This window comes from Stomoxys calcitrans, chromosome 3 (genome assembly GCF_963082655.1).
Source record: "Stomoxys calcitrans chromosome 3, idStoCalc2.1, whole genome shotgun sequence".
Taxonomy (NCBI): domain Eukaryota; kingdom Metazoa; phylum Arthropoda; class Insecta; order Diptera; family Muscidae; genus Stomoxys; species Stomoxys calcitrans.
In genome coordinates this window covers 122,327,053-122,349,532 of record NC_081554.1, presented here as the reverse complement: position 1 = coordinate 122,349,532, position 22,480 = coordinate 122,327,053, and the positions used below count along the sequence as shown (strand labels likewise).

The window sequence follows — 22,480 nt, the reverse complement described above, 5'->3', positions numbered from 1 at the left end:
GCCATCCCTACAGCGCCAGCGAAGGTCCTACCCTGCTGCACAAAACTAGGCGCCACCGCCTCTCTCCGGGGCCCCACCGCTCTATTCACATTATTCGCCCTCGCAAACGACTTCCTCTCCTCCATCTCCCTAAGGAGACTTATCCTCTTTGGACACTCCTTTGAACTGGCCACGTGGCCATCCACCCCGCAATTAACACAGTGAACCTGCCGACCTATTCTCCTCACTATCTCCCCGGTCACAGGGTCCTTCTCCAAAGTCTCCTGACAATTCTGCTCTCTATTCGGGACCTCGCATTTCCCGGCCCCATGCGACTGGCCGCACTTGACGCATCTGTACGGCATTCTACAATTAGTGGACACATGCCCGAACCTCTGGCAATTATGGCACTGAACCAGACCCTTCCTCTTGTGGGTCTCAACCCTGACCCTGCAGTTCAACAGATACCTAAGCCTCCGAAAAGCCTTTATATCAGCACTCTTGTCCAATTGGACTACCCATCGGTCACCCCTCAGCTTGACCACATTCCTCAGACCCAGCTCCGGCATATTCTCATTAATATACCCCTCTAAATCCTCCTTGTCAAACGTGTCCGACAACCCCTTTATAATAACCGAAACCGGTTTTAACTCCCTCGGCGTAAAGGTGAAATGAGAGACCCCCCTTTCCTCCAAAAACTTCCTAATCACCTCATGGTCCCCATTCGTATTCAATTTAAGATTTATCAAGTTCTTATTAACAATATGCAGTGAAAAAAGATTATGTCCTAATCTCTCCTTAACATTACTTATCAATACCTTCGAATTGGAATTATATATTTTTATGACGGGTGGGCTGGCCTTACCTTTCGATCCTGTTGACGTTGTCGGTCCCTTTGTTGTTGAATTAATTTGGCCTCTCTCATGATCCATGGCTTCCTTCTCAGTATTTCTCTGCAGTTGTTTTTGTTGCTGCCCTGGCTGTTTTGGCACTGCTCCTTTGTTGGCTGGTAATGTGGCCTGCTGCCCTGCTATATCTACATTCATGTCCATATCGATTTCATGGTCGATTTCTAGGCTCCACTCTGTTGCTGTTATATGATGTGCTGTCGGCATGACATCGGCTTTTGTGATAGTTCTAGTCGGGTTGTTGACGACTTCCGTTGTTTTTGTAGTTTTGCCGAGGGGGTTGGCTGCTTCGGCATTTATATTCGTTTTTGCCATTGTTGTCGTTTGGCAATAGTTCACATTATTTGGCGGTTGGAGATTGATGTTGGCGTCTCCACCGGCCAATTTTGATGTTAATTGATTGTTTACCATCATAAGCTCATTTATTTTCTGGAGGGCTATCTGATGATCATTTTTTAATTGCTCTAGTTGTCTCGTGAGCTCTATTATTGCTGCATCGGCTTTCAATTTTTTGAAATCCCTGTCGCCGGAATTTCCCGATCTGTTTTTCTTTCTCTTCGTGGATTCACGACTCTGAACCACCTGGAAACCATCGGCTGTTAAAAATTCTTCTTCGGCAACATTGGCGTTGAGAGTACCATTAATGCTCGGGTTTCTATTGTTCATAGAATTGACTACTATGCGATTCTCATCGTATGGGGTGCCAATAGCACCACCACTGCTATCACTCATGATGCACTTCAAGACTTCGTAATACTACGAAAGTTAACTTCTTTTGCACTTCGTATAAGTTCACTTCTAACACTTGATGTTTACACTTCGAGCGCTGCTCGGCTAATAATCTTTGTAATAATCGATTTTTTTTTTGTCGATCAGTTGCCTTACGGAGCGATTCCCGATATTTATAGAAAAAATTTGGCGGGCTACAGTTTCCAATAAGGGTGTGTGCTGCGTATATGCTTCAACATTTGTATCTGTACACACGAAGTGTATACGAACAACCCCGAAGATAGATCGAAGCGTATGTGTATGTAGTAAATTCAGAGCGGATTTTGTATAAATATGAGGTATCGCAGCATGGTAAGTATTAGTTCTTGTGCATAACTTGTGAAGTGAATTTAATTTAAAAAGTGAAAAAATGACTGGTCGTGGTAAAGGTGGCAAAGGCTTGGGAAAAGGTGGCGCTAAACGTCATCGTAAAGTGTTGCGTGATAACATCCAAGGTATCACCAAGCCTGCAATCAGACGTTTGGCTCGTCGTGGCGGTGTAAAGCGTATCTCTGGATTGATTTACGAAGAAACCCGTGGTGTCCTGAAGGTGTTTTTGGAAAACGTTATTCGTGATGCTGTCACCTACACTGAACACGCTAAGCGTAAAACCGTCACCGCTATGGATGTCGTCTACGCTTTGAAGAGACAAGGCCGCACTTTGTACGGTTTCGGCGGTTAAACATTATCTTGACGCTATTTTGGAGAAAATTTTAAGAACTTTAAAACTAAAACAATCGGTCCTTTTCAGGACCACAAAACATATTTAAAAAGAGATATATCTTGTTATAAATTTTTACTAAAAAAAAATACATAAAATTTATTTGAAAATAAATATTACCATTTTTCAATTTGCCGTCGGCCAAAATGTAGCTTCTATAATATACATACATACATGACGAAACTAAAACCGACGCCATTAGAACAATACGATGAAACGATGGTATACAACACTAAAAAGCATACATACACACAGATACCAAAATGCACGCATATACTACCATTAAATGTTTCCTTTGCTTGGAGCTGCTAACTTTGTCACAAATGTACGAAGAGGGACGATCGTAGATACTTCGTTTCGATGTTTTGTTATTACATATGCCAATTTTTTTCAGCATCAGAAAATGAACAATGATTACCATGTGATATTCAAATGTAAAATAAATAGTTTTTACAGTACCCTAATGGTAACATTGATCCTATTAAATGCCGATAATCTTGAGTAGGGTCGATAAAACTAAATTCTTATTATGTTAATGTATGCAAATAGGCGAAATGTTGATGCATGATAATTGATAACTGATAATTATGACATGTATATTAAAAGACCTGCAATAGTCGATAAGATGTAAACATATTTGAAAATGTTTACCTATAAACAATAGATGGCAGATTTTTTTGTATTTACGCCTAAAACAGGATTGTTTAAGGAAATTTCGAATAACGAAATTGCTAGCAAATTACCAAATCCACTGAAAAAAAAAATCGACCAAAAAATATTTTTTAAATTTAACTACAATTAAAATTTTATTTATTATTTAAAACTATTTTTTAAGTAAATTTTCTTGATAAAATAAGGTTTGATATAGTTTTTTCTCTTTTAAAAAAATTTTTGTCGTCCTGAAAAGGACGGATTGTTGTTGATTTATACGATGGCCTGTATTTACATTTTTTCTTTGATGCTCGTAGATAATTTAAGCCTTCTTTTCGGTCTTCTTGGGCAAGAGAACAGCTTGGATGTTTGGCAATACACCACCTTGAGCAATGGTGACACCGGACAGCAATTTGTTCAATTCTTCGTCATTACGGATAGCCAATTGCAAGTGACGGGGGATAATTCTTGTCTTCTTGTTGTCACGAGCAGCGTTGCCAGCCAATTCAAGAACTTCAGCGGCCAAATACTCCATGACAGCAGCCAAGTAAACTGGAGCTCCGGCACCAACACGTTCAGCATAGTTGCCTTTGCGCAACAAACGATGGATACGACCGACGGGGAATTGAAGACCAGCACGGTTGGAACGGGACTTTGCCTTTCCCTTAACTTTGCCACCTTTACCACGACCAGACATTTTTAGTTATTTTTTTTTTAATTCACTTCACTTAGCACTGAAACACAAATGATATTAGTTCGCAGTTTGTTTTGTTTTTGCAAAAGGCCATTTTTATTGATGAAATTCTTAAATTTAATTTACAAAACAACCTTAGAAAATAAAGATTCCGTATACAATATTACCCAGCAAAAAATATATCAGGGTCTTCCAAATTCAGTTGAATACAACAGGAGTAGCAATATACATCACACTCTTCATTTAAAATACATAAGAAAAAAAAAAGATTAGATCATGTCACCCGAAAATTTAGCACAAACTTAAAAAGGGCAATTCTCTCAAAACTTAAAATTTAAACTTAAAAAGGTAACTTAAACTAAAAAATACATAAATATAAACCTAAATAATATATACAAGAAATTAAAAACTAAACGATATCTAAACTAAAGACTATGTACACTATTTACATCGACTCGACTCCGGGGCACCCCTTCCGCGAGAACATCATTGCGCAGCGTCATATACTGCATTTAAAACATTAAAGGAGTCACTTCTCCTATGGTAAAATATCAGGACGTCATCAGAGAACAGCATCCCTTCATCATTCAAGTTGGCAAGGGCTGACGGGCGTAAATGCCTCATAGTGACCTCGGATGAAGTGTCCGGAGGATGGTCAAGAGAAGCTTGAACAATCAAGTTACTAGAAGCTCGAGAATTTCCAAAGTATCTGAGGGCGCTCCTAACCATAAACACGTCAATCCTAGGGAAATCAACAGCCCCATATATCTGCCTGCACGGTGTACTCCTGACAGAACCATCCACCACAACGCGTCTCCTCATCCCAAGGCATGTCCTAATGATCCTCCTTTCCCATACACGTAGTCTTTCCATCTGGTGTGACGAAATACCACACCAGGCGGAAAAGGCGTATGTAAGTATGGGCCTGATTACCTGTCGGTAAATCAGAACCCTTACATCAGGAGGAAGACCACCCCTCATGCCGAGGAGTCTGCAGTAGCCAAAGTAAACAGACTTGGCCTTACAGAGCACGAAATCAACATGTCTACAGAAGTCGAATCGACCGTGAAAAACAACGCCCAAGTACCTCATAGAATCCTGCACACGAATAATCCGGCCACCTATACGAAGCACAGGGACATAGCGTCTGAAATTCGGATAGACAATCCGTTTGGACTTGCCGCTAAACACGACTGCCACACACTTATCAACATTGAGCCTCAGGCCCCAGTCTTTGAAATAGCCATGCAGAGACGCAAGGTACGCATTGAGCCGTCCGGTGACCGTGCTGGCCCTTGGACCAGAACTCACCACCAATACGTCATCCGCGTAGGTCAAAAGCAAGCACCTTTCAGGGGGTGCAGGAATGTCGCAAACGAAGATGTTGTACAACACCGGTCCCAGCAGAGAACCTTGCGGCACCCCTGCTGAAACGTGGCGCTGCACAGACATCTCTTCGCCGACTTTAACCCTATATACGCGCCCCCGAAGGAAGCTTGCTATCATCCTACATGTCTGATGATCAAAGCCAAAGGACTGGAGCTTATAAAGAAGGCCGTTGTGCCAGACCGTGTCGAACGCCTTGGAAAAATCCAAACTGATCGCAATGGAACCCCACCTCTTCTCGAAGCCCCCAACAACAAAGTCGGTGAGGGCTACAAGTGCGTGCGAGGTCCCAAGGCCAGACCGAAAGCCGAACTGGCAATCGCGCAGAATCCTCCTGTCCTCAAGTACATCCTTAATCCTGGAGAGAAGAAACGCCTCAAGTAGCTTGCCAAAAGACGAGAGTAAAGAGATAGGTCGATAACCCGTAGCAGAGAGTGGATCGGCGCCGGGTTTCCTAATCGGGACCACCATGGCCTTCTTCCAAGCTCCCGGGAAGTAACCAAGATTCAGACAATGATTGAAGAGGACAGCGAGAAAGGTATGAACCAATTCATCTGTCCTCTTCAATACAATGTCCGGAACTCCGTCAATCCCACTAGATCTTTTCGAAGGTCTGGTGACCAACATCTCGCGCACCTGGACCGAAGAGACAAAGCCCCCCCTACTCCACTCCGACCTATCTGAAATCGTAGAACCATCAGCCATAAATACCCTAGAAAAAGTCACCAGCGGCGTCCCATCATCCACATCAGCCACAGCACTATCCACCATGGATCTGAGTGAGGTGTCAACCGAGTCCATCGCATCCTGCACACCATCCAGGGTCTCAGCGAGACATTCCGCCTTACCCCTATCATCGAAGATGATCGATCCATTCGACGAACGAATCCCCTCTATGCGCTCCCTAGCGGCAAGACCCGCAGCGGACTTCACCTTTCCGTACGTCCAGGAGTTGACCCGTATCCGCTCCAATCGTTCCTTCATACGGTCCTTCCCGTAGTTGTATATGGCACCCTCAATAATCCTGCCCAGGTTTCGGATATCCGCACGGAGAATGAGATGGCGTCCGGGATCCCCAGACCTATGCAACACTCTACGCAGACGTTTACGCTCCTGGATAAATCGTAATATATGCGACGGCAACGGGCCAAGGGAAGCGGACCGGGGGGTAACCCTCGGTGTGGAGCCCGCAATAGACTCGCCAAAAGCAGAGGAAAGGTCTTCTATGCAAACATCAATCATTTCGCGGGTCACATTCGAGTCAGTCGGAAGAGAAATGGCCGGTAGACGATCTCCTAAAAGTCGCCTGAAGCGGCGGACATTCATCTTTGGGAAATTGAAAAAAGTCGTGGGCTCACGCGGTCGCAGATCAATCAAGACAATGGGAAAACGGACCGCCCTATGGTCCGATTCAAAGTCATGTGTCATCAGAGGAGTTCCATCCCTCGGAGGTATGCCGGGGGTCCAAAGAAATAAATCAATGTGCGACCCACCCGAGCCATTCGGTCTGGTCGGTTCGTCGGTGGGACCCGTGTCAAATTCCGGAGAATCGATAAGGAATCTATGAAGTAAACGACCCCTAGAGTCCGCCTCGGCCCCTCCCCAGGCGGGATGCTTAGCATTCAAATCGCAACCTATCAAAACTTCATCAGTACCAGCCAAGGCGACCAAGGAATCCAAATCACCAATTCTAAGCTCAAACTGCGGGCGCAAGTACATCGACACAAAAACCACCGACGAACCATCCGACCTCCAAACTCTGCTGGCACAAGACTCAATCAGGCCAGTACCAATCACAACCTGTTCAGACCTAAAGGTTTCCCTTACTAAAACCGCCGTGCCACCACCAGCACCCGCCTCCCTGTTCTGCCTATAAACCACATAACCATCCATGGAGAATCTATGCCTGTTAGAGAATCGATGTTCAGCGATCAGTAAAATATCCGGGCAATGTTCATCTATAAATAAACGAAGGAAGTGTCTCTTGCTCAACGAAACAAGTGAATTCACATTAATAAAAATGGCGTTCAACATTAGAAACCCTGTATATGCATAAGAAGGCCCAACAACGCACTGGGGCCGTTCCCTTCCCTCTCCAGCCTGTCAAACTCAGGACCAAACTCCCTGATACTGGCCATCACCGACATCAGATCCCTTCCAAAGTAGTCCCGACAGGACTCAGCAATAGTCCTGCCGCGGCGGTGAATATCCTCCATACCAGGACGCGGGACCCCCAAGGGGTCAGGCAAGTATCGGTCGCGAGCCGAAAAATCCTCGAAGTGAGCAGCGCGCTGGGGGGCGCGGGATTGTGGGGCGCCGAGGTGTGACCGAGCAGCCGAAGCATAGGATACGCCTGAGTTCAAATTACTCAACCGAGTAGTTCGGGCCCTGGCTTTATCCTGAGCCACCTGCTTCCTTTCGGTCACTTTCCTCAGAAGAGCCTGGCGACTTGGGCAGGTGCGTGAGCTGGCCGCATGACCAGCCACGTCACAGTTCGCACACCGCAGTTGGCTATCGCCAGCTTCGGTAGACTGCTGTCCTTCGTCGGCCTCCTGCCCCTTAGGCGGTACCCCACAATTACCGGGGCCGTGTGAACCAGCGCATTTGACGCAGCGGTACCTCATGGTACAATTCGCAGACACATGGGAAAATCTCTGGCAGTTGAAGCATTGTGTTATGTCACGGCCCTTACTCTTACGCAAAACTACCTTGCAGTGGAGCATCAAGTCAACCTTGTACAGCCTCTCAACATCCGTGTCCCTACCAAGGCGGACAACCCACTTGTCCGGTGACACATTGGTCGCATCCAAAAATACGACCTTAAATTCAAGCGAGGAGAAGAAATCCCGCACCTCATCTTTCGTGAACTCCCTGGACAGCCCAACAATCAAAATAGAGTAAGGCAACAGTTCCCTAGGGGTGTGCGTATGTGCCTCATACCCACGTTCCTTGAGCAGCCCCTTGATCCTCTCAAAATTCTCAAGCCCTCTAACTCTTATAGAAATCGATGACTTACCTGCCAACTTAATGACGAATTCTTCCTTCTTCAAATGGCGCAACAAAATCGTCGTTGCCTCTCTAACACCTACATTATAGAGGGTTATCGCCGGAAGGAGTCTCCCAGAGACGCCCTTAGCCATAGTCGTATCACTAGAACCAACAGGTGCCGGAGCCCTTGGAACGGCACCGGTGTTAACTCCTCCAGAGCCAAATGATGTCTTCGTTGCCTTGGGAGCAGGCGATTTATCAGTCGCCGTCACTGTAGTCATGTTAGTCGGTGCTGCCAGTGCACCAGCAGAAGATGTAGATGCCTTCGTCGCCTTGGGAGGGGGCGGCTTCTCAGTTGCTGTTCCCGGAACTACGTCAGTTGAAGATGCTAGCCCACTAGCATATGATGAAGATGCCCTAGGCAGCGGGCCATCTTTTATTGCCTTGCCAGCGTCGGCCAAGACCACTGTCTCCTCTTCATCCATCGCCATACCTGAGTTTTCGGCTACCCAGGCAGCATTATCTTCTTCATTATGCCCTTCAGCAAGAGAATTTCGCAGCAAAGAGATTTCATCGGACAATCTCTGGACCGTATTGATGAGTGTATTTATCTGCTGGCGATACTCATCCATCTTAGTCTGAGCCAGGCGGAGCTCATCAGCCATTCTCTCATTGTCCAGCTTCAGTTTAAAGTCAGCATATGCGCAATCGGAATCGTTGCTTCCGTCACTTTTACGCTTCTTTCTCTTTTTTTTGTTCTTCTTAGGGATTGGGTTTGCCCCTGACACGGAATTGGAGTCGGAGGCCACAGTCATATCGGCTCTCTCAGCCGCTTTCTTGTCAGCTGATAACGCAGCTGGATCCAAATCACGTTGCATATCAGCAACAACGTTCAAAGAATTCGGTAATTCAAAAGTTCTTAAGGTGCCTTCACTTTTAGTGATAGCAAGATCTGCTTCATTTCCATGAACCATTTTATCAGGTTGCAAGAATATTTCACTTCTCGGCCCAGATGCGGGTCGAAATGCAGGAACACGGGCTACTGCAACGGCTTCCTCACGTCCACCGTTGCATTCGCCGCGAATATTCAACAAAAACTCGTTAATCTCCACTACAGCGCCTCCTATGCACTTCACAAAATTACAGGTAAAGTAATAAGTAATTCGCGCAGCACTGCTGCCTTCTCTCGCTTCTCAAAAAAGCAAGGTACTCCAAACAAAAAGTCTTAGGTTTTGCCAACCCTGGTGACTACTCTCGCTTCTCACAATTGCACTTAATCAAGTCAAATGCCCACTGGCTCAGGTTAAAATCTGTCATCAAACACTGAGATTAAAATTCGTTATCAAACACTTGAACACTCCGAAACTGGTCTGCACTGCACAAGAGCTAAACACTGAATCCATATTAGTTCGCAGCATGAACTGCAGTATTTATACTTTCGGATCCAACGTGTAGCTAAATTTAGAGGGTTGTTTTCGTAAACATAGCGACTGTTTTCGTCTACCTGAATATCTTGTGCATGAAATGGTTTAAATATTCCGAGTAAGCCATCAAACACACAAAATCGTGAACAGTGTTAAAAGTGTTTGTGTGACTTAAAAAAAAAACCAAGTGAAAATGCCTCCAAAAGCCAGTGGTAAAGCAGCAAAGAAGGCCGGCAAAGCCCAAAAGAACATCACTAAGGGTGACAAGACCAAGAGACGCACCAAGCGTAAGGAGAGTTATGCTATCTACATTTACAAAGTGTTGAAGCAAGTCCATCCCGATACTGGTATCTCCTCAAAGGCCATGAGCATCATGAACAGTTTCGTCAACGATATCTTTGAACGTATCGCCGCCGAAGCCTCCCGTTTGGCTCACTACAACAAGCGTTCCACCATCACCAGTCGGGAAATCCAAACTGCCGTCCGTCTATTATTGCCCGGTGAGTTGGCTAAGCACGCTGTCAGTGAAGGTACCAAAGCCGTTACTAAGTACACCAGCTCCAAGTAAATGGCATACTTATTTCGTCGTACAATATTTTCCCTACAACATCAAAGGCCCTTTTCAGGGCCACAAAATAAATTAAAAAAGAGACTTAATTCGTTATTCAACTAAAATTAATTTATATTTACAAATTTAAAGAAAAAATATATCTACCACTCACCCTCACATTGCCCTTATTACTTTTTTAAAATAAAATATGTATACTACCCATACTCTAATATTGCCCTCCTTGCTTAGCACCATCTACATCTACAGTAATATGATCAACACATATTGCTCTTATGCTCAAACACTCGGTATGCAACGTTGTATTGATGTTCGAGTATATGTGAGCGTGTGTGTTGATACTAAATTTTTTAGGGATGTATACTAGTATGTTAGCGTGAAATGGTGTAGAGATGTATATGTGGACTTATGCGTTTGTACGCGAGATCTATGGGTAGGTATGCTCGTAAAGAATGAAATAGGTATGCTAAGTGCGATTTTTGAAGGGAATATTGTACGCCACTCTCTTATTGGTTAGGTATGCTAAATGAGATTTTCTTTAACATTAAGTGATTTTCATAATTCTTAGTAATTGCTTTGGTTTATGACCCTAAGTGAAACAGTTAATCCAGTTGCGGAAAAAATCCCATTTAACATGTGATTACTTAAATTTCCTTAAAGGGTAATGTATTCCCATATTAGGTAACAATGGTATTAAAAGATTTCAACAGATGTTTTACAGCTACGAAAAGGGCTGTGATTAGCTTTTCCCTTAAAATTAACATAGTATTTATTAGGTAATTAAAAAATTGTTTGAGTTAAATTTGGTCTCTTTTTAAAAATTTTTTTGTAGCCCTGAAAAGGGCTGTTAGATATACTGCTTTCGAATATCGAAAATAATCATTTTGACATGATAAGTAATTTTGCATGGAAAAATTACTTCTTAGCGGCGGTCTTCTTGGCAGCTGGCTTCTTTGCTGCGGCAGCCTTTTTGGGCTTGGCAGCGGTGGTTTTTGCCTTGGGTGCCTTTGGTTTAGTGGCTGATGCTTTGGCGGCTGTTTTTGCGGGTTTAGCTTTAACTGTACCTGTCTTTTTGGCAGTTTTAGCCTTGGCCTTTTCGGTCTTCTTCTTCTCGGCGGTCTTTTTAGCAGCGGAAGGCTTCTTTGCAGCGGCTTTCTTTTCACCGGCTGCCTTTTTGGGTGCTGCTGCCTTCTTTTTCTTATCACCGGCTGGGACCTTCTTCTTCTTTTCAGCGCTCTTTGCTTTAGGTTCCTTCGAGGCAGATGGGGACAATTTGAATGAACCGGAGGCACCCTTACCTTTAGTTTGGATCAATTTTCCACTAGCAACAGCGCTCTTCAAGTACTTCTTGATGAATGGGGCCAATTTTACAGCATCAACTTTGTATGTGCTGGCCAAGTATTTCTTGATGGCAGGCAATGAGGAACCACCACGTTCTTTCAATGTTTTGATGGCAGCATCGACCATTTGTTGGGTTGGTGGATGGCTTGGGGCAGCAGAGGGTTTCTTTGCCTTGGCAGCGGCTTTCTTAGGTGCCTTTTTCTCAACAGCGGCGACTGGAGATGCGGTGGCTTCAACAACGGCGGCGTCAGACATGATTTCACTTATATTTTTCTTTTTAAACACACTTTAACACTTTGTAAATATACACTCACTACTGGTGTACGCTGATTGGTTGAAAATATGGTTTCAACCTTTAGACTAGTGATGGCTGGGTACATCGAAATTATGAGAAGTACATAGTAGTCAACTACGAAATTTTGCGAAACGTTGTGTGGAAGCGAATAAAAATTTTTACAAAAGTTTTCACAGAATTATTCATTTTACGATGAGATAGTAACAATTTCTTTTTATTTTTTATACAATTCTTCTAGTAGAGATATCCAGCTAATCATTAAAGAAAATCCGAGTTAATTATCTTTAAGCGTTACCGAGTTATAAGGGTTTGAGTTGAAAGTTTATAAAAATGTTATGATAAAATTGTAACTAAATTATAAAAATTTTCCAATTTTTATTGAAAATTGGTTTTTATAAAAATTTAGTATGGAATCTTGATATGTTTTCTTGAAAGAAGTGTAAAAAAAAGTGAAAATTTGGATGATTTTCATAGTGAAATAATCGATTTTATTATGTAGTCTATGACAGTTGAATTCACCATATTGGCGTATTTTCCATGAATAAAAGTTTTTCTGCAAATTAATTTGAAAGCTCTAATGTAAAAATGTTTTAGGAAAATTTTATCATAAAATATTATAGAAATGATAGATTTCTATTAAAATGTTACATAATTTGTAAAAAGTGTACGTTTGTTACGAAAAGTCTAAAATATTACGATGCTATGTTATACCAACGTCGTTGGCTATGCAAAATGTGCGGTGAGCTCTATTGCATTTATTATAAAATATTTTTTTCTATATAAAGTGGACTTGAAACTAAATAAAAAATTTAAAAATGTAAATTCTAAACAATGTATTGTTGCAATCACAAATTTAAAAAAATATATAATTTTTTTTTGGAAATTAAACACAAATTCAAAAATGCCCTTGTCTAAGCAAGCAAATGTAGAACAGTTGCATACCGAACGAAATCTATTTCCCTTTAATAATTTAAAATATTAAAATACTATTTTATTCTTTTTAAAACAGTTTTTAGAATAGCAAAAAATATCATTTGTTTAAAAATAATAAAAAATACAGAAAAAATTTATATTCAATGTATCTAAATTATCTATTTAAGGTTAAAATTCTCTCGAATGTATTGGCCTGCCTGTTTTTATCTTCATTCATTCTTGTTATGTAGCTACTACGAAAAATCAAATTTTGCAAAAAGAATAACAGCAAATATACTGTTGCTAATAGAAAATAAAAATTTTCAATTTAACATAAAAAGTAAATTAAATAATTTTTTTTTAAAAAAAAGTTTTTGATTTCGCTCCATGTTTTGAAACCCAATATTACCAAAAGTAAAACGCATAGAAAAGAAAAAAATTTTTTTAATATAAATAGTGTATTTTTCCATCCCCAAAAAAAGACTATATTTATTTATTTTAATAAAAATAAAAAGGTGTAAGTTTTGAATAAATTTTTTTCTCTTTTTTATAAAAATATTGTGGTCCTGAAAAGGACCGATTGTTTTTGTAAAAAAAAGTTGGCTTTTAAAATGTCAATAATTTAAGCACGTTCTCCACGAATACGTCTGGCCAATTGGATATCCTTGGGCATGATGGTGACACGCTTGGCATGGATGGCACACAAGTTGGTATCTTCGAAGAGACCGACCAAGTAGGCTTCGCTAGCTTCTTGCAAGGCCATGACAGCAGAGCTCTGGAAACGCAAGTCAGTCTTGAAATCTTGGGCAATTTCACGAACCAAACGTTGGAAAGGCAATTTGCGGATCAACAACTCAGTACTCTTCTGGTAGCGACGGATTTCACGCAAAGCAACGGTACCAGGGCGGAAACGATGTGGCTTCTTAACACCACCGGTGGCTGGTGCGCTCTTACGAGCAGCTTTGGTAGCCAATTGCTTACGAGGGGCTTTGCCACCAGTAGATTTACGGGCAGTTTGCTTAGTACGAGCCATTTTTCACTAGAGGTTTTTAGTTCACTTCACGATATGCACACAAACACTGTTAACACTGTAATAGTTGCCTTACGCATATATTCTTTTATTTCCCATATCTTTCCGTATTTCATTTATAATATATTCTTATAATTAGTGTAGATACTTACTCTAGCTATCATAGATATTCTCTAGAGATGTATTCTAATAACATTAATTAATTATTAAAATAATAGATTAATCAATACGTTGAATGACAAAGGTACAAAGTCCAGCCCATTCATATTCTTATTATTCCTAAGGTAGTAATCCTTTAAAGTAAATTCGACACCCCCGGATAAAAAGGTAAAAACCGGGATTTAAAATCCTAAAACTAATTTAAAACCTACTTAAATGCTACTAGAAAACAAACAAGAATAATCCATCAAAAAAAATAAAACTATTTACAAAACTATTTACAAACAAAACATAAAACAAAATAAAATATAACTAAAACAAAACAAACAATCCATTTTACTATTTACATATTTACAAAACAAATCAAATGCTACCAGGTAGCCACTGGTCCACTTTATAAACCGGATCTTCAAAGTCCATTCTCCCAAATCTCCTATGGTAGAACATAAGTCTACCATGCTCATCAAACAGCATATTGTTTTCGGCCATATGTCCAAGGCACGTAGGAGGAAGGACCCTTTCGGCATTTCTAAGGCTGTCGAAATCCCGGCGCGAGAGGCTCATCTCCCGGACAATCGCATTTGGGTGCGCGGCATAACCCTGCAGGTGTTTCAGCGCAACGTTCACCATGAAGGCGTCCACTCTGGGCAATCTAGCGTCGCCATATACCTCTCTATTTGGGGTATTCCTATACTGCCCCTGGGTTTCCACCTTCGTTCTCATATCAAGAGAATACCGCAACATCTTTCTCTCGAATATCCTTATCTTCTCCATTTGTGCCGATGATATGGAGCTCCATACCAGGAAAGAATAGGCCAATGTGGGTCTAACAACTTGTTTATAAATGGTGAGCTTAATCTTCCTACTCAGTCCTCCTTTCCTCCTCAGTAACGATGCGTAGGCGTGGAAAGCAGCCTTCGCCTTATCCAAAAGGTAATCGACATGACGCGTGAATGTCATATCCTCCTGGAAAATCACACCCAAATACTTCAAGGATCCATAATTTACGATAGTATCGCCTCCAATCTTAATGCTGGGGACGTACGATCTGGCGTTCTTGTACAAATTCCGCTTCCTCCCTCGGAATACCATTGTCCGGCACTTTTGGACATTCAGGCCAAGTCTCCATGTCTCAAAATACCCTTGTAGAGTGTCAAGGTATTCCTCCAGGTTCCTAGCGGCCCGCTTGGCCCTGGCATGTGTCGATGCGACAAGTATGTCGTCCGCATAGATGAGAAGAAGTTCCCCATTAGTCGGCTCCGGTATATCTGCCAGATAAACATTATAGAGAACCGGTCCTAGGACAGATCCCTGCGGAACTCCAGCTCTGATTCTCTGTGTGGCAGACTTCGAATCAGCTACCACAACGCTGAAGGATCTCTCCCTGAGATAGTCCTCTACAATGTCTATAAGGGAATCTTGAAAGCCGAATGTCCTCATCTTTCGGACTATGCCCTCCTGCCAGACCGAGTCGAAGGCCCTCTCAAAGTCCAAGCTGGCCGCTATCGTCACACACCGGTTGTTGAATCCCTCCACAACCCTACTTGTGAGGGCCGTCAGGGCGTGTGTAGTGGAGGTAGATCTCCTGAACCCAAACTGCGATCCTATCAGCATCCCAGCTTCCTCAATGTGGCAATTCATCTCCTGTAGGATGAAAATTTCAAAGAGCTTCGAGATTGACGAGAGCAGGGATATCGGTCTGTAGCTCGCTGGCGATGTCGGATCCTTTCCCGGTTTCAATACAGGGACCACCTTTGCCATCTTCCACGCCCTGGGGAAGTATCCAAGGTTCAGGCAGTGGTTGAAGACAATCGCCAAGAATCGCCATACCCTAGCGTCAGTCCTGCGGAGCACATAGTTCGGAATGCCGTCCTCTCCCGAGCTCTTCTTGTTGTTCATGGTGCGGAGGACAGACCCAATTTCCGCTGGTTTTATAATCCTGAAAGAACCCTCCACAGTCGTGGAGGCATCCGCTAAGTTTCCATCACGGAACTCAATCTTCGGTGTGTACATGTCCCGAACATCATTCAATGCTCCAGGGTTCATGACTCCTTGTTGGATCTTCGCCAACTCACGCGCAACAGCATTCGCCTTTTCCTCGTCAGATGTGGTGCATCGCCCGTCTTCCTGGATAAGATCACAGATTTTACTCCGTCTCCCAGCGGCCCTTATACTCTTCAGCTTGCTGAACATTTCACTGTTCGGCCTAATATTATCAAGCATTTGCATGTAATTCTGGTCCTCAAAACGAGCAATACGCTGGGCAATTATGTTCCCCAAGTTCCTTATGGTAGCCCCAAGGGTTGATGATTCCTGCTGGTCCATAATCCGGAAACGTCGCCTTCTCAGGGTTTTCTTTTTGTGGATGAGTTCCAATATGTCCTCTGGCAATTTTCTCAGGGTTCCCTTATGTGGCCTAATCTTGTCGATGCTTTCACTCATGGCCTCGGAAAAGGCTCTATCCATTGCCTCGATCGCCCCATCGATTTCTGCAACAGTCGCATTACTGGCAATCGGCAATTCGCATCTGTCCAGGGCCGCAGCAAGCCTTTCATTAAATCGTCGCATTCTTAAGCTTCTAAAATCGAAGATCTCTGTGGGCTGACTCCTTTCAAAAACCATTTCGCCAATCTCAAGGACGACGGCCCTGTGGTCCGAGTCGTAATCCAGCGTCTCAAGTCCCCTATGAGACCGCGAAACATCCGTCGGTTGAATCCCATTAGTCTTCAAGAAGAAGTCGATGTACGAGCTAGACATAGCAGTCCTCCTCGAGGGCCCCTCTGTCTTCAGCAACGACATGGTTGGTGTCATCCTAAGCCACTCATGCAGACGGCGGCCACTCACGTTCTGGACAGCATCCCCCCAATCTGGATGCCTAGAGTTGAGATCACCACCAATTATCGCCTCCGTGGAGCCTACTAGATCTGCCAATCTATCCAGTGCTTGTATGTCAAGAGCATCCTGTGGCCTACTATACAATGAGGCAAAGAGAACATAACCCTCGGGCGTCGAAGCCCTAACCAGTGTACCCTGTAAGCCGCCGAGATCGCAAATACACCTCTCAGCCTTAATGCCAGTCTTTATAAATATGGCCGTACCGCCGCCTCTAATGCCAGTCGTCCTATATTGTATGTGACAGTCGTAGCCCTCTAGTCCAAATACATGCCTCTCCGTGAGGCCATGCTCAGCTATCATCAAGACATCCGGTTTCTGCTGCTTCACGAAAATCTGAAGATAGTGTCTCTTATGTCGAGACACTATTGAGTTGACATTTATAAAGACTGTCTTAAAACTGGGCATCAAGGCGCATCAATAACAATAGCCCGTAGAGCGCACGGGTTCTCTCTTCATCGGTTCTAAGTTGGCAATATGTATCAGCATACGTCCCAATCTTCTTAACGCAGGTCATCAGATCGCCGCCAAGGAGTCGTCTGCACTCGCCATCAAAGTGGGCCAGGGCCCCGTCAATGCCTCCAGATGGACTCTTCCGAGTCGTAGCTGTCGATGTAGATGCATCTCCACGCATCCCACGGGCCATATCGGCGTACGAACCACCTCTGCCATCAATGGGAGGAGGAGGGACAGTAATTCCGCTGGTCGTTTTCATGGGAGCAGCCCCCTTACCTGCTCTCCTTCGGAGTATTTCCTTGCGTTTCGGACAGTCTTTGGAGCTTGCCACATGTCCGTCAGCCTTACAATTGACACAGTGAACTGGGACTCCAACGGTCCTCACTATTCGTCCAGTAGAAGGCTCGGTAGCCACATTCTCCTCCGTGTTCAGGTCCCTTTCCGGGATATCGCAGTTGTCCGGACCATGTGAACCACCGCATTTAACACATCGAAACGCCATCTTACAATTCAGGGAAATGTGACCAAATCGTTGGCAATTCCTGCATTGGGTTAAGCCTCCCGCCTTATTCCTCCTTATACTCACGCGGCAATGCAGTATGTACTGCAGCTTCTTAAAACCACCGAAGTCGGACCCGTTTCCCAATTGGACGATCCAGCGATCTCCTTCCAATCTTATTATCTTGAGCACATCCAGACTGAGGCCACAGCCTGCAAGAAACTGTCTAAGATCCTCCACATCGTACGTGCCCGAGAGGCCCCGTATCATAAGGGAGAATGGTCTAAGTTCCCTTGGCGTAAAAGTGAAGAAATTAAGACCTATGTTCGTTAAGAACTCTTTTGCCTTCGCATGGTCTTCCATCTTACTAAGATGTAGACCGACCAAGTTCCTGTTTATCAGCCTAATGCTGAATAGGGAGTGACCCAAATGTCTAGCTAGCCTATCCGTCATATCCTTAGGATTACTACCATATACCCTAATCACAGGTGGGCTGGACTTACCTTTTCCTCTCGGCTGAGCAATGTTTGGCTGATGTCCTGGATTTCCTCCGCCAGTGGTCAATCGTCCCTGTGTATCGCCAGGGACAGTTGTCTTCCGTATAGCGCCTTTGCTGGGGGCTGCTGCTGATGTTATTTTGTCTGTAGTTGCTGTTGCTGATGTAACTTTGTTTGTTGTTTCTGTTGGTGTATCTTTGTTGGTTCCCGCTACTTTGTTTCCATTTGCCTTGACCCACATTTCTCTCGGCTTTACCAACGGTCTTCTGGCATCCTTCATCGCTGTGTCAAAGCCTTCGGCTGCTTTGACCGACATTTGTTTTTCTCTCTGGAGTGAGTACTCATTAACGACGTCCATGTCATCATCACCTCTAGCTGCAGTATATCTGACGTCATGGTCATTGTTGCCCCTGATTACGCCAGGGCTAGGTGTTTGATTTTGAACATTGCTCTGTATGAGTGAGCGCAGTTCAGCCAACTCATTAGCAAGTTGACGCTTCTCTTTCTCGAGCCTCTCAATGGTTTCCATAAACTGTGACGTGATTAAGTCAATACGGAAGTCCTCGTATTGCGAATCACTGCCACTTCCACTGCCATTCTTCTTCTTCTTTTTGCGTTTGCGCCTTTTGTCACTGGCGGACGCGCCTCCATCAGACGTACAGGTGTCCTGAACTGCCTTTTTGGATGCATTAGATGTCGAAGCATCCATCTTGTCTTGATAATGAGCGGAGCCCAGCGCCTGCTCGCTCAATATTCCATAATAGTTTGATTCAGCCATTAAGGTGCGATTATGGTCAGTACCATCTCTGACCAAACTGACAATTTCTTTTGGCGCACATAGGTGCTGTGCGCCGTTATTGTTTCCAAACTCCACCTCCTTCTCCACTTGATAGCACAGTAAAAACGAATATAAAGATTGCCGCTTACTATGCACTTCTCACTTTTTTAAGTGATGTACAAAACTTTTGGTGACTACTATCACTTCTCAATTTCCAGAGTGAGTAGCCAAAAATGTCCAAAAAATGCAATGTGCTTACTATGCACTTCACAAAATCACAATTAAGAGTCACTTTCAAAAAGCACTTCAGATTAAAATTTGTATTCAAACTTCCGCTTTCCAAACTTATGTGTTCACACCACGAGTTCTCAACACAGAATAGTTGCCTTACGGAGCGATTCCCGATATTTATAGAAAAAATTTGGCGGGCTACAGTTTCCAATAAGGGTGTGTGCTGCGTATATGCTTCAACATTTGTATCTGTACACACGAAGTGTATACGAACAACCCCGAAGATAGATCGAAGCGTATGTGTATGTAGTAAATTCAGAGCGGATTTTGTATAAATATGAGGTATCGCAGCATGGTAAGTATTAGTTCTTGTGCATAACTTGTGAAGTGAATTTAATTTAAAAAGTGAAAAAATGACTGGTCGTGGTAAAGGTGGCAAAGGCTTGGGAAAAGGTGGCGCTAAACGTCATCGTAAAGTGTTGCGTGATAACATCCAAGGTATCACCAAGCCTGCAATCAGACGTTTGGCTCGTCGTGGCGGTGTAAAGCGTATCTCTGGATTGATTTACGAAGAGACCCGTGGTGTCCTGAAGGTGTTTTTGGAAAACGTTATTCGTGATGCTGTCACCTACACTGAACACGCTAAGCGTAAAACCGTCACCGCTATGGATGTCGTCTACGCTTTGAAGAGACAAGGCCGCACTTTGTACGGTTTCGGCGGTTAAACATTATCTTGACGCTATTTTGGAGAAAATTTTAAAAACTTTAAAACTAAAACAATCGGTCCTTTTCAGGACCACAAAACATATTTAAAAAGAGATATTTCTTGTTATAAATTTTTACAAAAAAAAAATACATAAAATTTATTTGAAAATAAATATTACCATTTTTCAATTTGCCGTCGGCCAAAATGTAGCTTCTATAATATACATACATACATGACGAAACTAAAACCGACGCCATTAGAACAATACGATGAAACGATGGTATACAACACTAAAAAGCATACATACACACAGATACCAAAATGCACGCATATACTACCATTAAATGTTTCCTTTGCTTGGAGCTGCTAACTTTGTCACAAATGTACGAAGAGGGACGATCGTAGATACTTCGTTTCGATGTTTTGTTATTACATATGCCAATTTTTCTTAGCATCAGAAAATGAACAATGATTACCATGTGATATTCAAATGTAAAATAAATAGTTTTTACAGTACCCTAATGGTAACATTGATCCTATTAAATGCCGATAATCTTGAGTAGGGTCGATAAAACTAAATTCTTATTATGTTAATGTATGCAAAAAGGCGAAATGTTGATGCATGATAATTGATAACTGATAATTATGACATGTATATTAAAAGACCTGCAATAGTCGATAAGATGTAAACATATTTGAAAATGTTTACCTATAAACAATAGATGGCAGATTTTTTTTGTATTTACACCTAAAACAGGATTGTTTAAGGAAATTTCGAATAACGAAATTGCTAGCAAATTACCAAATCCACTGAAAAAAAAATCGACCAAAAAATATTTTTTAAATTTAACTACAATTAAAATTTTATTTATTATTTAAAACTATTTTTTAAGTAAATTTTCTTGATAAAATAAGGTTTGATATAGTTTTTTCTCTTTTAAAAAAATTTTTGTCGTCCTGAAAAGGACGGATTGTTGTTGATTTATACGATGGCCTGTATTTACATTTTTTCTTTGATGCTCGTAGATAATTTAAGCCTTCTTTTCGGTCTTCTTGGGCAAGAGAACAGCTTGGATGTTTGGCAATACACCACCTTGAGCAATGGTGACACCGGACAGCAATTTGTTCAATTCTTCGTCATTACGGATAGCCAATTGCAAGTGACGGGGGATAATTCTTGTCTTCTTGTTGTCACGAGCAGCGTTGCCAGCCAATTCAAGAACTTCAGCGGCCAAATACTCCATGACAGCAGCCAAGTAAACTGGAGCTCCGGCACCAACACGTTCAGCATAGTTGCCTTTGCGCAACAAACGATGGATACGACCGACGGGGAATTGAAGACCAGCACGGTTGGAACGGGACTTTGCCTTTCCCTTAACTTTGCCACCTTTACCACGACCAGACATTTTTAGTTATTTTTTTTTTTTAATTCACTTCACTTAGCACTGAAACACAAATGATATTAGTTCGCAGCATGAACTGCAGTATTTATACTTTCGGATCCAACGTGTAGCTAATTTTAGAGGGTTGTTTTCGTAAACATAGCGACTGTTTTCGTCTACCTGAATATCTTGTGCATGAAATGGTTTAAATATTCCGAGTAAGCCATCAAACACACAAAATCGTGAACAGTGTTAAAAGTGTTTGTGTGACTTAAAAAAAAAACCAAGTGAAAATGCCTCCAAAAGCCAGTGGTAAAGCAGCAAAGAAGGCCGGCAAAGCCCAAAAGAACATCACTAAGGGTGACAAGACCAAGAGACGCACCAAGCGTAAGGAGAGTTATGCTATCTACATTTACAAAGTGTTGAAGCAAGTCCATCCCGATACTGGTATCTCCTCAAAGGCCATGAGCATCATGAACAGTTTCGTCAACGATATCTTTGAACGTATCGCCGCCGAAGCCTCCCGTTTGGCTCACTACAACAAGCGTTCCACCATCACCAGTCGGGAAATCCAAACTGCCGTCCGTCTATTATTGCCCGGTGAGTTGGCTAAGCACGCTGTCAGTGAAGGTACCAAAGCCGTTACTAAGTACACCAGCTCCAAGTAAATGGCATACTTATTTCGTCGTACAATATTTTCCCTACAACATCAAAGGCCCTTTTCAGGGCCACAAAATAAATTAAAAAAGAGACTTAATTCGTTATTCAACTAAAATTAATTTATATTTACAAATTTAAAGAAAAAATATATCTACCACTCACCCTCACATTGCCCTTATTACTTTTTTAAAATAAAATATGTATACTACCCATACTCTAATATTGCCCTCCTTGCTTAGCACCATCTACATCTACAGTAATATGATCAACACATATTGCTCTTATGCTCAAACACTCGGTATGCAACGTTGTATTGATGTTCGAGTATATGTGAGCGTGTGTGTTGATACTAAATTTTTTAGGGATGTATACTAGTATGTTAGCGTGAAATGGTGTAGAGATGTATATGTGGACTTATGCGTTTGTACGCGAGATCTATGGGTAGGTATGCTCGTAAAGAATGAAATAGGTATGCTAAGTGCGATTTTTGAAGGGAATATTGTACGCCACTCTCTTATTGGTTAGGTATGCTAAATGAGATTTTCTTTAACATTA

The 22,480-nt window shown here is 42.6% G+C and overlaps 6 protein-coding genes across 6 annotated transcripts; 2 read left to right on the top strand and 4 right to left on the bottom strand.

The window, feature by feature from the left end:
* Nucleotides 1–3,312: 3,312 nt before the first annotated feature.
* On the bottom strand, nucleotides 3,313–3,766 carry LOC131995944 (histone H2A). The gene has a single exon (XM_059365270.1). The coding sequence runs from the start codon at nucleotides 3,722–3,724 to the stop codon at nucleotides 3,350–3,352; it is 375 nt and encodes a 124-aa protein (XP_059221253.1). The 5' UTR covers nucleotides 3,725–3,766; the 3' UTR covers nucleotides 3,313–3,349.
* A 5,946-nt stretch (nucleotides 3,767–9,712) lies between these two features.
* Nucleotides 9,713–10,087, top strand: LOC131995945 (histone H2B.1/H2B.2). Its single transcript, XM_059365271.1, has one exon. The coding sequence runs from the start codon at nucleotides 9,713–9,715 to the stop codon at nucleotides 10,085–10,087; it is 375 nt and encodes a 124-aa protein (XP_059221254.1).
* Nucleotides 10,088–11,002: 915 nt separating this feature from the next.
* On the bottom strand, nucleotides 11,003–11,683 carry LOC131995941 (histone H1-like). Its single transcript, XM_059365266.1, has one exon. It carries the CDS (start codon nucleotides 11,681–11,683, stop codon nucleotides 11,003–11,005), a length of 681 nt encoding a protein of 226 aa, XP_059221249.1.
* A 1,574-nt stretch (nucleotides 11,684–13,257) lies between these two features.
* LOC131995946 (histone H3) lies at nucleotides 13,258–13,674 on the bottom strand. The gene has a single exon (XM_059365272.1). It carries the CDS (start codon nucleotides 13,666–13,668, stop codon nucleotides 13,258–13,260), a length of 411 nt encoding a protein of 136 aa, XP_059221255.1. The 5' UTR covers nucleotides 13,669–13,674.
* A 7,222-nt stretch (nucleotides 13,675–20,896) lies between these two features.
* LOC131995943 (histone H2A) lies at nucleotides 20,897–21,332 on the bottom strand. The gene has a single exon (XM_059365269.1). The coding sequence runs from the start codon at nucleotides 21,287–21,289 to the stop codon at nucleotides 20,915–20,917; it is 375 nt and encodes a 124-aa protein (XP_059221252.1). The 5' UTR covers nucleotides 21,290–21,332; the 3' UTR covers nucleotides 20,897–20,914.
* A 226-nt stretch (nucleotides 21,333–21,558) lies between these two features.
* Nucleotides 21,559–21,933, top strand: LOC131995942 (histone H2B.1/H2B.2). Its single transcript, XM_059365267.1, has one exon. It carries the CDS (start codon nucleotides 21,559–21,561, stop codon nucleotides 21,931–21,933), a length of 375 nt encoding a protein of 124 aa, XP_059221250.1.
* Nucleotides 21,934–22,480: the final 547 nt, after the last annotated feature.